The sequence below is a fragment of the Orcinus orca genome, chromosome 16, assembly GCF_937001465.1.
Source record: "Orcinus orca chromosome 16, mOrcOrc1.1, whole genome shotgun sequence".
NCBI classification, from domain to species: domain Eukaryota; kingdom Metazoa; phylum Chordata; class Mammalia; order Artiodactyla; family Delphinidae; genus Orcinus; species Orcinus orca.
In genome coordinates this window covers 60,466,787-60,479,609 of record NC_064574.1, presented here as the reverse complement: position 1 = coordinate 60,479,609, position 12,823 = coordinate 60,466,787, and the positions used below count along the sequence as shown (strand labels likewise).

General features: G+C 44.9%; 1 protein-coding gene across 2 annotated transcripts in view; it reads right to left on the bottom strand.

Moving 5' to 3' along the window:
• The window catches only part of SHISA9 (shisa family member 9), a 293,564-nt gene that overhangs the window by 9,374 nt on the left and 271,367 nt on the right, over nt 1-12,823 (bottom strand). The window contains exon 4 of one of the 2 annotated variants that reach the window (XM_049699770.1): nt 12,137-12,184. The exons of the other annotated variant lie outside the window; for it this stretch is intronic. Within the exon in view, the coding sequence (XP_049555727.1) occupies nt 12,137-12,184 (48 nt within the window). The remainder of the gene's footprint in view (nt 1-12,136; nt 12,185-12,823) is intronic. 2 annotated transcript variants of the gene reach the window in all.

Below are 12,823 nucleotides of genomic sequence, written 5' to 3'. Positions count from 1 at the left end.
CCTAATTGCCTTGAAGGAACCAAGGCTTCAAAATTAAACTAAACCTTCCTCCATCTGTCTCTCTCTTAATTAGCAGCAGACACTTGTACAGGTGCCGGGTGGGATGGAGCTTCGCCTCTATGGAAATGGAGAGTCAAGGTAATAACCAGTTTTCAAAACAAGCTACACATCTGAGGGTCTTGGCAGGTGGCCTCCCACCTACCTTCTTTCCTTGGGCCAAGGATATCTTAAGGAAGGGTTCCTACCACTCCTTCTCCCTTGGTGATCATCTTGGGTCTCAGGTGATGGATTTCACCTGGTAAGCAAGGTCCCACCCTAAGCTTTCAACAATTCCCAATTTGTCCCTACCTTTGGTCCAAGAATATATTGAAATAGAGCGATTAATCTTCCCATCACACTTAAGAATCAAATCCAAATGATTTGCTGTGACCCCGAAGGTCGGCATGGCCTGGCCTCTGGCTGTTGCTTGCCCACCCTCATCTCTCCCTCGCTTATTATGACCCATCACATAGTGTACTAGTTCCCTAGGGCTGCCATAGCAAATTACCACAAACTGGGCAATTTAAAACAACAGAAATTTATTCTTTCCCAGTTCTGGAGGCCAGAAGTCTGAAATCAAGGTGTCGGTAGGTCTGTGCTCCTTCTGCAGGCTCTAGTGAAGTATGCTTCTTTGCCTCTTCCTCTTCGCTTCTGGTGGTTGCAGTAATCCTGGCATTCCTTGCCTGTAGCTGCATCTCCAATCTCTGCCTCTGAATTCACATGACCCTCCTCTCTGTGTGTGTCTACGTGTCCAAACTTCCCTCTTCTTATACGGACACCAGTCACTGGATTAGGACCCACATTAATCCAGGATGACCTCATTTTAACTTAGTTACATCTGCAAAGACCCTATGTCCAAGTGTGAGCACATTCTGAGGTTCTGAGTAGATTTGGGTCGGGGTGGGGGGAGGATGCTAATTCAATCCAGCATACACACACAGGATTCCTTTCTATCCCAGAACACGCCAAGCTTTTCACCATCTCAGAGCCACTGGACCTTGTCCCTGTTGTTCTCACTGCCAAACACCCTTCTTTTTGGATTCTTCTTGTCATTTGGTTCTCTGATCAAAGGTCACTCAGAAAATTCCTCCTGATGACCCAGTGAAAACACCCCCGTTGCTCTCATCACCTTTCCCTATTTTAATATGTTCTTAGCCTGCATATATGAAATTATTTTTCTTAGTTATTTGTGTATTGTCTATCTCCTTTGACTAGAATATAAGCTCCAATTAGGTGAGACATCATATCTGCTCTGCTCATCACTGTATCTCCAACATCTTAGCCCAGTACCTGGCACATAGTAGGATACAATAATAAACATTTGATAAGGGAAGAAAAGCACCAGAGACAGTTTGATTCCAATGACATTCTCTCAAATATTAGAAATGGGCAGGGTGCTTCATCTTCTGATCTCTGATGGCTAATTTTATATGCCAACTTGACTGGCCCGTAGGGTGTCCAGATTAAACATTATTTCTGGGTCTGGGTGAGATTAGCATTTGAATCAGTGGACTCAGTAAAGCACACGATCCTCTCCAATGTAGACGGGCACCAACCTAATTTGTTAAGGGACTGATTACCACAAAAAGCAGAGGAAGAGAGGATCCATGCCCTTCCTGCCTGGCCTGCTTGAGCTGGGACATGAGTCTCCCCCTGCCCTGGACCTGGGATTTACAACACTGGCTCCTTTGGTTCTCAGGCCTTCAGACCGGGACTGGAAATATACCACCAGCCTCCTGGGTTTCTAGCTTGCAGACAATAGATTATGGGACTTCTCAGCCTCCATAATTGTGTGATTCAATTGCTTGCAATAATTCTCCATATATACAAATATTCCATATATACATATTTGTACGTATATATCCTATATATCCTACATATATAATATGCATATATATAAAATATATACATTAAGTATATCCTACGTACCTATCACACAGATGTAATCAAGGTCAAATGAGGTCATCCTGGATTAATGTGGGTCCTAATCCAATGACTGGTGTCCTTATAAGAATAAAGAAATTTGGACACATAGACACACACAGAGGAAGGCCATGTGAAATCAGAGGCAGAGACTGGAGTGATACAGCTACACAAGGCAAAGTATGCCGAGGACTGCCACACCCACACACAAATATCCTGCTGGCTCTGTTTCTCTAACTAATACATCGTCCACACCGTAGAAGGCTACGTGACCTGTGCTTTACAGGGATAGAAGGGCTGGAGCTTCTGGGGCAGGAGAACCAGGCTGCTGCCCAGCTCCAAACCCCTGGCTGAAAACTTGCAGAGGCATGGATGTTCTCTAGCAGCCATAGCTCAGGGGAGGTAGAATGGAGTCAGGCGCAGGGGGCGGGGATTGGTTAAAGAGACCGCTTGGATCCAGCAGCAGGCTGTGCTGACACGCCCCCTTCCCAGCTCACCCAGTGTAACCTGAGTGAGAGCTCCCCTTTATTAAGTGCGTGCTCTGCTCCAGGCACCCGCCTAAGGAATGGACATTTGCTACCCCCTTTAATCCTCTCAATATCCTAATGAGGTAGGTGCTATTATTGGTCTCATTTTATAAATGGGGAAACTGAAGCAAGAGAGCTTTGGCAACTTGTCCAAGTGACAGTGCTGGGATCTGAACCCTTGACACCTGGCTGAATTCCAAGTTTCCTGAAATTTACGAATGTGTGACAACATTCACCATCTATTTAACCATCTGCCTGCCTTATAGAAGAAACTTGTTTCCTTAACAAGTTTCTATCTGCAGGAAAACGTTCCCCCGAAACTAAAGAAGGTGGAGGACAGAGTGAGAATTATAAGGAGAAAACACTTTTCTTGATTCCTCCTCTCAAAACATCAGGGATTGAGATATACATGTAAATCTTATTCACAAGAGGAGACATCAAAATGTCACAACTGGAAATTTCATGAAGTCTCAAACTCCCCCTGGAGGCAATATATGTTTACTTTTTTCTTCCTTAAAGTGGCGCAAGAGAAGGGAGCCGGGGTGTCATGAGAGACTCTCCCTGCCAGGCTCACAGCACTCAGTTGGCTACTGCATTACAAGAGTATGGGTCTTGCATCGTCTGAGATGCACTGGCATTGGCGGGAGTGCTGACCAGTTACCAACAAAAAGTGGCTTCCTGTTAAAGAACTGGGTTGGATAAGGTGCTATATGCTTCTCTTAGAACTGGGAGGAGCCTGAAGCTTCGTCACCACTCCAGCCAGGCACCATCCAGGTGCTTTACAGGTATCACCTCATCTAGTTGGCTCCCCACCCCACCCCAAGCCAATGAGGTAGGTGTGGTTGCCCGGTCTCTTCACGCTACATCACACCGACTCCCTCCATGACAATGTAGGGGGATCCCATTTTGCGATATTCACCAGTATTCTCTTCCCTGTGCTTCCACTCTCCCCTCCCCACCACTCAGAGAGCAGCGATCACTTTTGATGATGGCAAAGTATTCCAAGTGTTGCTCCTGAATCCTACACTGAGCTCTTGACGGCCATAGTAGAGCCTTGGAAGGCAAGACGTCAGCAATAAGATCTGAGCATGCTGAGAGAGAAAGAAGGATTAGTGAAGCTGAGAGCGTGCAGGACTCAGTGCAACTTGTTTATACAGCAGGTAGCGGAGTTTGGAAGAATTCTGTGACTGTAAAATCTTCTTTAGAATATGGTAGAAAGAGCATGAACTTGAAGAGCAGATGGACCTGAGTTAAAATCCCAACTCTTCCACTTATAAGCTGGAGACCTTAAGCAAGTTACCTAAGTTCTCTAAGCTTCACCAATAAAATGGAAAATAAACTAACAATGCCTATGTGGTAAGGGGTTATGGTATTCAAAAGAACCATGTAAACTATCTTGTACAATGTAAAGCACCAATGTCCTTGCTTCACGGTAGGTATTCATTAGATAGTAGCTGCTACTGCTGTCATTGTCAGAAAATAAAGTGAGGATAAGAAGATCTACTTTGCAAAGTGCAGCAGAGAAGTAAACAAGTGACAAAGTGTGAAAGCACAAACCATTATGCCTGGCACACAGTAGGCTCCTTAAACATATACCCCATCTGACATGATATTGTAAGAGACTGCTACTTGTCATCCAGATCTCTTCCACCTTTTTTCTTGGGCACATGGCACCTAATCCTGAGCTAGATTTCCCTAGCCTTCTTGGAAGCTAAATTTGGCCACGTGGCTAATCTCTTACCAATGGACTGTTAGCAAAAGTGATGCATCCAGTTTCCACTTCAACTTACTTAAAATAAAATTGGTTGCCCTGGGTGTCCTCTCTCCCCCTTCCCATAGGCCAGGACAGCAACTAACTATAACAATGCAGATGAGGACAATACAGTAGGTGGCCGCAGAGCAACAATGTTGGAGGAACCTGGGTCCCTGAGTGACAGCTTGGAGTAAAGCTGCCCCACCAACCTGGACCACCCCCTCTGGGGCTATTACACGAGAGAGAAATATACTTCTTTCTCTTAAGCCATTGTATTTGTGAGGCCTTTTGGTTCACTAGGACAGTGCTGAACTTTTATTTACATGGGAGTGTTTTCTGGGTCTCTACTTTTTTTCTCTCCATTATGAGCTGAATGAAACAGTAAAAGGGGAAACAGTTCATGATAAAAAAAAAATACCCAGGTATTTCTCCCTTCTTTTGAAATACATGTTATAAATCTGCACAGGCTCCTGCGGTTGTCTCAGCAGGCAGAAGCAAGAAAGGCAGGAAAAAAGCCCAGCTTCCAGGCAGGAGAGAGCCAGGAGGAGGTGGGAAGATTTGTCTTTATGGCAAACTAGCCCCCATTTCACCTGGTTCTGGGCCTCACTGTAGAGACACAAGGAGGGAAAATCACATTTGAACCAGGTTCTAATTAAAGCCAGGACTCCTGGCTGTTTCTACAGGGCCACACATCTTTCCTGAAGGCTTATTTCTCTAAGAGAGAAAATTGGAAAGGGGAGAATGGAATCCTGGCCCTTTTTTATCTTAGCCCTGAGGGTCCCAAAAGAAAGCACTGCTGCCTTTGCTGATGATGATTCTGAAACAGAGCCTGGCTTGGGCTTTGCACCAAAGCTATCCAGCTGCACGATCAGCCCCTTTGTTGTGGCTGCAGGGAGCCCTCTGTGAAGATCTCACTGCCAATGGACCTATGAAACCTTAAGCCCTGTGTCTCTTGCCTTAGGCAGTCCTGTTGGGCAGTCACCACTTTCTGAAAGGCTATTGAACAAAGGTGACTGGACTCATGCTCCATCCAAGGCTGACCCCAGAGCCCCCTGCATTGAAGGGCCCTGGTTGGAAACTGTGCACTCCTTCACTGCCCTTCATCCTGCACTGCTGCTCCACAGATGGAGATATTTCTTCTCAGAAATTCATTGCATAGTTTGTCTTATGATCAACCTCGGAACTGGTAAAATTTTATATAACTGGTGGTTTTTTAAAGGGAGGAAATAAAAGTTAACTCTCCTTAATCCTACGTACTTCCTTCCAATGTGCAAAGGACCATCTCAAAGTAGATAATGATAAGATTTGGGACCCTGTGTTAGATGAATGCATGAAGGACCTCCATTTTCCCCCCTTCCTTGTATCCACACTCTTTTTATGTGACTTTGAAACTCACCTCCCAAAAAAGAGGATCTTGTTTCCCCACCACTGGATTCTGAGTTCATCATGTGATTAATGAAGGTTAGCAGATATGACACACACAGAAGTTTGAAAAGTGCTTGCTGGTGTTTGATTGCTCTCTTTCACCTCTGCCCCCATCATGAGAACATGTCTGGGCTACCTTCTCTAAGGATAAAAGACACCTGGAGCAGAGCCAAGTCACCCAGTCTTTCCAGCTGAAACCAGCCTACATCAGCCAGCATCCATCCAACCCCAAGTCATATGGGTGAACTCAGCTCAGACTAGAAGAACCTCCTGCATCAGGATAAATCACTGGCACATAGACCTCTGATCTCAATAAATGCTGAGCTAAATAAGTTTAAGCCATGAGATTTGAGGTTGTTTCTTATGCAGCATCATTGTAACAATGGATAACTGATACAAATGCCAATCATTCACTCACCCTACTCCCAGGAAGAGCCCTAATTTCCAGGTGGGGATCCATGTCTCCCCTACTATTTTTTTTTTTTTTTTTTTTTGTGGTACGCGGGCCTCTCACTGTTGTGGCCTCTCCCACTGTGGAGCACAGGCTCCGGATGTGCAGGCCCAGCGGCCATGGCTCACGGGCCCAGCTGCTCTGCAGCATGTGGGATCTTCCCGGACCAGGGCACGAACCCGTGTCCCCTGCATCGGCAGGCGGACTCTCAACCACTGTGCCACCAGGGAAGCCCTCCCCTACTCTTAATCTAAATGGTTTGGATGACATACCCCTCCACTCCTTCACCCCCTAACCATTCCCCAATGACTACAAACAACCCATTTCGTTGCCCTCACCATAACAATTTGTTCAGAGGTAGGTGGCCACATGACAAGGCAAGCCAATCATAGCAAAGCCTGGGATCTTTACTTATGGAGATAGAGGGACCAATGAGATCAATGATCCCAGCCTTCCATTTATAGGAGAGGCAACTGGAGCTGTGGGCACAAGGACACCCAACGGAACAGAAGCAGCACTGGATCGAAGCAGCACTGGATCTAAACCGCTTCCACCTGGTTGATTTTTCTATTTCCCAGGGCCTCTTTAGAAAAGACAACAGGATTCCCTTCAAATGTGATGCTCAGCTTCAATTAATAATTTATTAATAAAATGTATGTTTAGTGTCTACTATGTGATGGCGGTACCACACAAGATTTGGGGGATATTTAGCATGAATGATATCTAGCCAGCTTAGCCTCAGAGGGACACACGTTTTTTAAAAAATTTTACTAGAGTATAGTTGATTTACAATGTTGTATTTGTTTCTGCTGTACATCAAATTGAGTCAGTTATGCATATACATATATCCACTCTTTTTAAGATTCTATTCCCATATAGGTCACTACAGAGTATTGAATAGAGTTCCCTGTGCTATACAGTAGGTCCTTATTAGTTATCTATTTTATATATAGTACTATTGCTATCTTGCTGCAATGGCATTTTCTGCAAAGCAGAGAACTCTCTCCACAGGCTCACTTCATGCCCTATGGGTTCCCAAGGAAGCTCATCAAAATGCCAGTGCTTGCTGTATGCTTTTCCAAAGAGGCTGAACTCAGAAGCTGGTAGGATTTGATTTTTATTTAAAAAAAAAAAAAATCACTTCCTTATCCTCCACCTGCTCTGTACCCTGCTGCTCACCCACAAACCAATAACCCAAGTCAGAAAGTTGCAAAAGCCTGACTTTTATGAAGTAATGTTTTAAGGCTACTTTTAAGTGAGTCCTTCCCCCGGTTGTGTACCCTCCGACAGAACTGTAACCCAAATCACATACTTTCTGTGCTTCTGTAGCATCTCTTGGATGAATATTTATCACCGAGCTCCATCAATTTTCTCAAAAGAAAGAAAGAACTAGGATTTCTTGAGTGCTTACCATGTACTAGACACCGTTTTTAGCCGTTTCACCTACATGATCTAATTTAAACCCTCGTAAAGGGAGGTGATGAGGCAATATCCTTTTTTCCATGTGACAGATGAGAACTAAGGCCCAGAGACACTGAGTAGTTTGGCTGCCAGCTGACTCTGCCACAGCTGATAAGTGGCAGAGCAGGATACCAAATCCAAGACCGTCCACCTCCAACGCTCTTACCTTCCAGCTATAGCCCCCAGATCAAACCCCAACTAAGAAAACAGCAAAAATACTCATGTATTTTTGGAATACATGAGGAATGCTGGCATGCGAAAACTGGTGCTCTGGGGTAAGCTATGTTTGTATCTAGGATTGGGTCTTAGGAAAATGTAGGTCCGGAGTTGAATGCACATAAAATGACCCAGGAGGTGCATTTTTAAAGTGAAAAAATGAAAACTGGAAAGTGAAAAATCCAGAGGTTCCAGGCCCATAGGAGTGGGCAGGCCCGGGGTGGACACTGGTAAAAGCATCTCCCATGGTTCTGGGTCAAGTCCTGAAGCCATTCTTTTTTTTTTTAAAGACTGATTTTTTTTTAATTGAAGTATAGCTGATTTACAATGATAAGGAGAACAGCGAAGTGATTCAGATAGATAAGAGAGATATTCTTCTTCAGATTCTTTTATACATTATTAATAATGTATAAAAGAATTATGTTATTAAGAATATGTCTTAATATATATTAAGAATTATGTATAAAAGAAATATGTTATACATTATTACAAGATATTGAATATAGTTCCCTGTGCTATACAATAGGTCCTGTTGTTTATCTATTTTATATATAGTAGTGTATATCTGCTAATTCCAAATTCCTGCTATATCTGTCCCCTCGCCTTTCCCTTTTGGTAACCATAAGTTTGTTTTCTATGTCTGTGAGTCTATTTCTGTCTTGTAAATAAGTTCATTTGTATCATTTTTTTATGTTCCACATATAAGTGATATCATATGGTATTTGTCTTTCTCTGTCTGACTCACTTCACTTAGTAGGACAATCTCTAGATCCATCCATGTTGCTGCAAATGGCATTATTTCATTCTTTTTAATGGCTGAGTAGTATGTCATTGTGTGTGTGTGTGTGTGTGTGTGTGTGTGTGTGTGTGCCACATCTTCTTTATCCATTCATCAGTCGATGGACATTTAGGTTGTTTCTATGTTTTGGCTATTGTAAATAGTGTTGCTATGAACATTGGGGTCTTAAGCCATTCTTTGAGTTCTGGGTCCTGGTCCTGGGTGTGATGCCCTGTGTGAGTGTTGGCAATCTCATTTATCTCAAGAGAACTCAGTTCCCTCATCTGTAGAAGCATAAAGGGTGAAAAAGTGTATTTCCTTCATTGCTTCATGGAAGGGTATTATTTGCATTGTCTCATAAAATTACTCCCCCAAACCTGATAGAATGTGAATACTATCATCTCCTCCATTTTGGAAATGGTAGAAATGAAAGTCCAGAGCATGTGACTGGCTTGGGCAAGACCACACAACCTGATTCTAGTCAGAGCTAGAGTGATGAAATCACAGCACTATGCTAGAAGTTTCCCCCAAGTTCCAGGCTCCAATGGCGTGCTACACTAAGGACAGATCAGGTTCAAAGATTCGTTTTGCAAAATAAATGTATTTCCATGATACGTGTTCATACTGGTCAGGGGAGTCCACTGGGATTGAGGTGGTGGTGTCTTCTTCCATCCTGGGTATTAAACAATTATTCCAGGAGTCCACAGGGCTGGGCACGTGGACCTACAGCAGTGACCACTAGGGGGAGACTTTCCTGGAAAACCTCAGGTAGTGAAAAATGGATAGTGCAAACCGCTAAGATTTGTTTGCCATTTCATGGCAGATAGGATTCCCCTCCCAAGCGAGTTATAGCCAATGCAGGTGGAAGCAGGGAACTTGTATCTTCAGGGACCTAGCCCTTTCTCCTTTGAAGCTACTGCTTCTTTATCCAACCTCCCCAAGGGACACCCCTCCCTCTGCCCATGCCCTGTGTTCCCAAAGTGGGTTCCTAGCAACATTCCAGTAACTGGATCTCAAGCTGTGAACTGGTTTTCCATAGAGAAAAGAGATCAGACGTCAAAAGTATTTGGGAAATGATGGGCTATACAGAGTTTGACAGTTTTCTTAACCATGAGATTTTTCAGAGCTTTAATTTGCTCACCTGATAATAATAGTAATAATTATACCAGTTACAACCTCATGTGTTTATCACTTTTGACATGCCAGGCACTGTGACATGTGTTGTACATGTTACCTCACATCGTCCTCACAACAACCTTAGGAGGGAGGTGATAGTGTTGTCTCCATCTTGTTGATCAGAAAAGAGGGGCTCAGAGAGGTTGAATGACTTGGAGAAAGTAACAAGAGTACCAATGATGGGACCACGATCAGAACTCAGGTGTGTCTGAGGCTAAGTCCATCACACTCTGCTGATACCTCTCTTTCAAGAAGGTGGCAGGGTGTACAACCCCCCTGACCTTGTTATCATGCCTCATGTAGATTCAGGGTCTGGAGGTTGAGTAGAAAACAATAGGGAAAATCAGTGACCCCAGAGGAACTTGGGCCTCCCCTCTCTGGGACCCCTTTTCTCTTCCCCAGACAAAGCAGGATAAATACAGATGCATTTAGGAGGAGAGGGGAAATTAGCCTGGTTTGAGTAGGAAAATAGCCTCTAAGCCCTTGCTTTTGACCTGTCCTGAAATATTTTCTAAATGCCTCAGACAACAACAGGCTGATATAAAGACAGGGATGCTGACTGCCTCTAAATGTTGTCATGGGAATCGTAATGGCTTTGTTTTTCACAAGGGAAGGAAAAAAAAGTTTATGCCTCAAATTAGTAGGTCTGTCATGTTCCAAACTGTTTACATTTCTAAAAATGGATGTTGACATGTGAATACTTATTATCTAATGCAGACCCAAAAAATCTGCCTCTCTCAAGGCAACAACTGGTAACAAGGGGTTCTCATTAGACACGAGGGTCTAAATCTCTCACTCCCAATTCTGGAATATGGGGTGACACTCCTCATTCCCCTCCACCCCGCCCCAGAGCTCAAGTTGCTTCGGAGCCTCTGGGACTCTGGTCAAACTTCCCTCTTCAGAACCCTCAACCCACAGAAAGATGCTTGGAGACCCACTCAAACAGTCTTAGTTTCCCAGCAAGATTTCTCTACTGCAGTGGTTTTTAAAGTATGGTCCCCAGACCAGCAGCATCAGCATCACCTTGGAACCTGTTAGCAGTTCAGCTCCTCTGGCCACACCTAGTGAATCAGAAGCTCTGGGGTGGGGCCCAGGAATTAGGTTTTAACACTCCTCCAGGAGATGCTGATATGCACTGAAGTGGCTCAAACTTGAGAACCACGGGGTGGCCCCCGGCTCCCTCCTCTGCACTCCCACGCACTCACTCACTACCTTCTGCAGTCTCTTCATTACCCCTCTGCTCTATTTTCTTCTCTTCATCCTCTACCCACCCCAGTTCAGGGCACTGCCCACCTGGATGACTGCAAGAGTCTTCCAGAAGGTGACTTCAACTCCAGCCCACCCTCCCCCAATCCAGTCTCCACTTAGAAACCAGAACTGTCTTTTGAGAAGGCAAAATGGCCCTACCAGTATCTTACCTACAGCCCTGCAATATCTTCTAACTTCTCCCAGTTCAAGGTCACTAAAGGGTTTGACCTTCACCTGCTTGGGTCAGCTACATCCTCCCAACTACCACATCCGACAAAGCGTAAGGAGTGAAGAAAGAAGAGAACTGAGTTTCCAGTCTGTTCTGGAAAATAGCCATTCCCATCACACCCCAGTGGGAAATAACTTAAGCATTAGAGTCAGGCAGACATGGGTTCAAATTCAGCTTCATCACTTAGCAGCTATATGACTTTAGACAAGCAAGAGCTAGCCTCGCTCAGAGGCCCATGTCCTCGACTCTGAAGGGGAAGGACAACACATACATGGCGGGGTCATCGGAGAGTTCAAGGACAAAATGACATAAAGGGCCCAGCCCTCTGTCTGGCACACAGTAGGGGGTTAATAAATTATAGCCACCACCTAGCCCAGTCACCCAGCTAGTTAACGCACAGACTCAAGGGGACCAACCTTTGATGCTCACCATGGTAGCCAGGAAAGTTGAAAATAGCATCTGTTCCCCAAAAGGCTAATCATTCCCAAGACCCAGGGCCAACAACCTGACTCTGTTTATCTCTCCCTCACAATTTGTATTTTTCCCCCTGCATTAATTTACCTTACATTTTGCCATTTGCCTGCACAGTTTTCTGAGAAAAAAAGGTCTCCTGGATGTCTTACCTGGGATGGTTTCTGATGGTGACATTTTCCTTCAGGCAATGAACATTGGGAAGTGAGGAGTGGCACACTTTTCAACAACAGCCCGGAGCACAGACATGCCACCCCAGGCGCGCAGACACACACACACACACATACAACACCTATACACTGGAACTCAGACGGACCTGCAGGTCCACCCAACGCGGACACATGTGTGCACACAGACACCAGGATTCTCTGTGCCTTCATGGATTAATGCCAAATCCAACAACACCTGGACAAAAGAGCTAGAAAAAGCCATACGGTACCTTTCGGTGACTTAAGTGTCGCCACTGTCCAGTCACCCTCAGAACTTCCTAAAAAAACAACAATGGAGAGATGCTGATCTATCTGTTCACGGGCTTCCCATGTGTGCTGTGCCCTCAACGCCCAGATGCTCTGCAGGCACCCCAGCTGCAGCCTCCAAGGGGCGCAGGTCTCAGGGGACTGGGGAACAGGGCGAGGGACCAAACGCGCAATTACGATTATGTGAACACTTCTCTCCGCAAGGCCCTGAAGCACGATTAAGATAATACCCAACACAGGATCAAGAGAGGTTCCCCTGAAGAAAGCCTAGATGTTTTCAGGGAGAGACAGAATTCCTAGGTGGCTCTAAATTTCAACCCTCTAAGAAAGAAAGCAAAGTTTTAGTTACATGAGGTCACTTTGGCTAATAACGCTCTGTTGACAAGAGATAAATTTTGATCCTCTTTTATTGCAATCCCCATGCTAAAAAGGTGGGGGGAGCATCATTAGCTCCAAATTCAAGGTCGGGGCAGGCTCTGCTGACTGCAACTTTAAATGCTGGGTGGCAGGCTGGGTGGAGTGGAGACCCCGCATTCACAGTGCCTAGCACACAGTCTGTGTTTGAAAAATACTGTTGAATGAATGAATGAATTCAAGGTTCTCCACGGGGTCACTCTTCCTGAGGTAAGGAAATTCCCCTCAATGCTAAA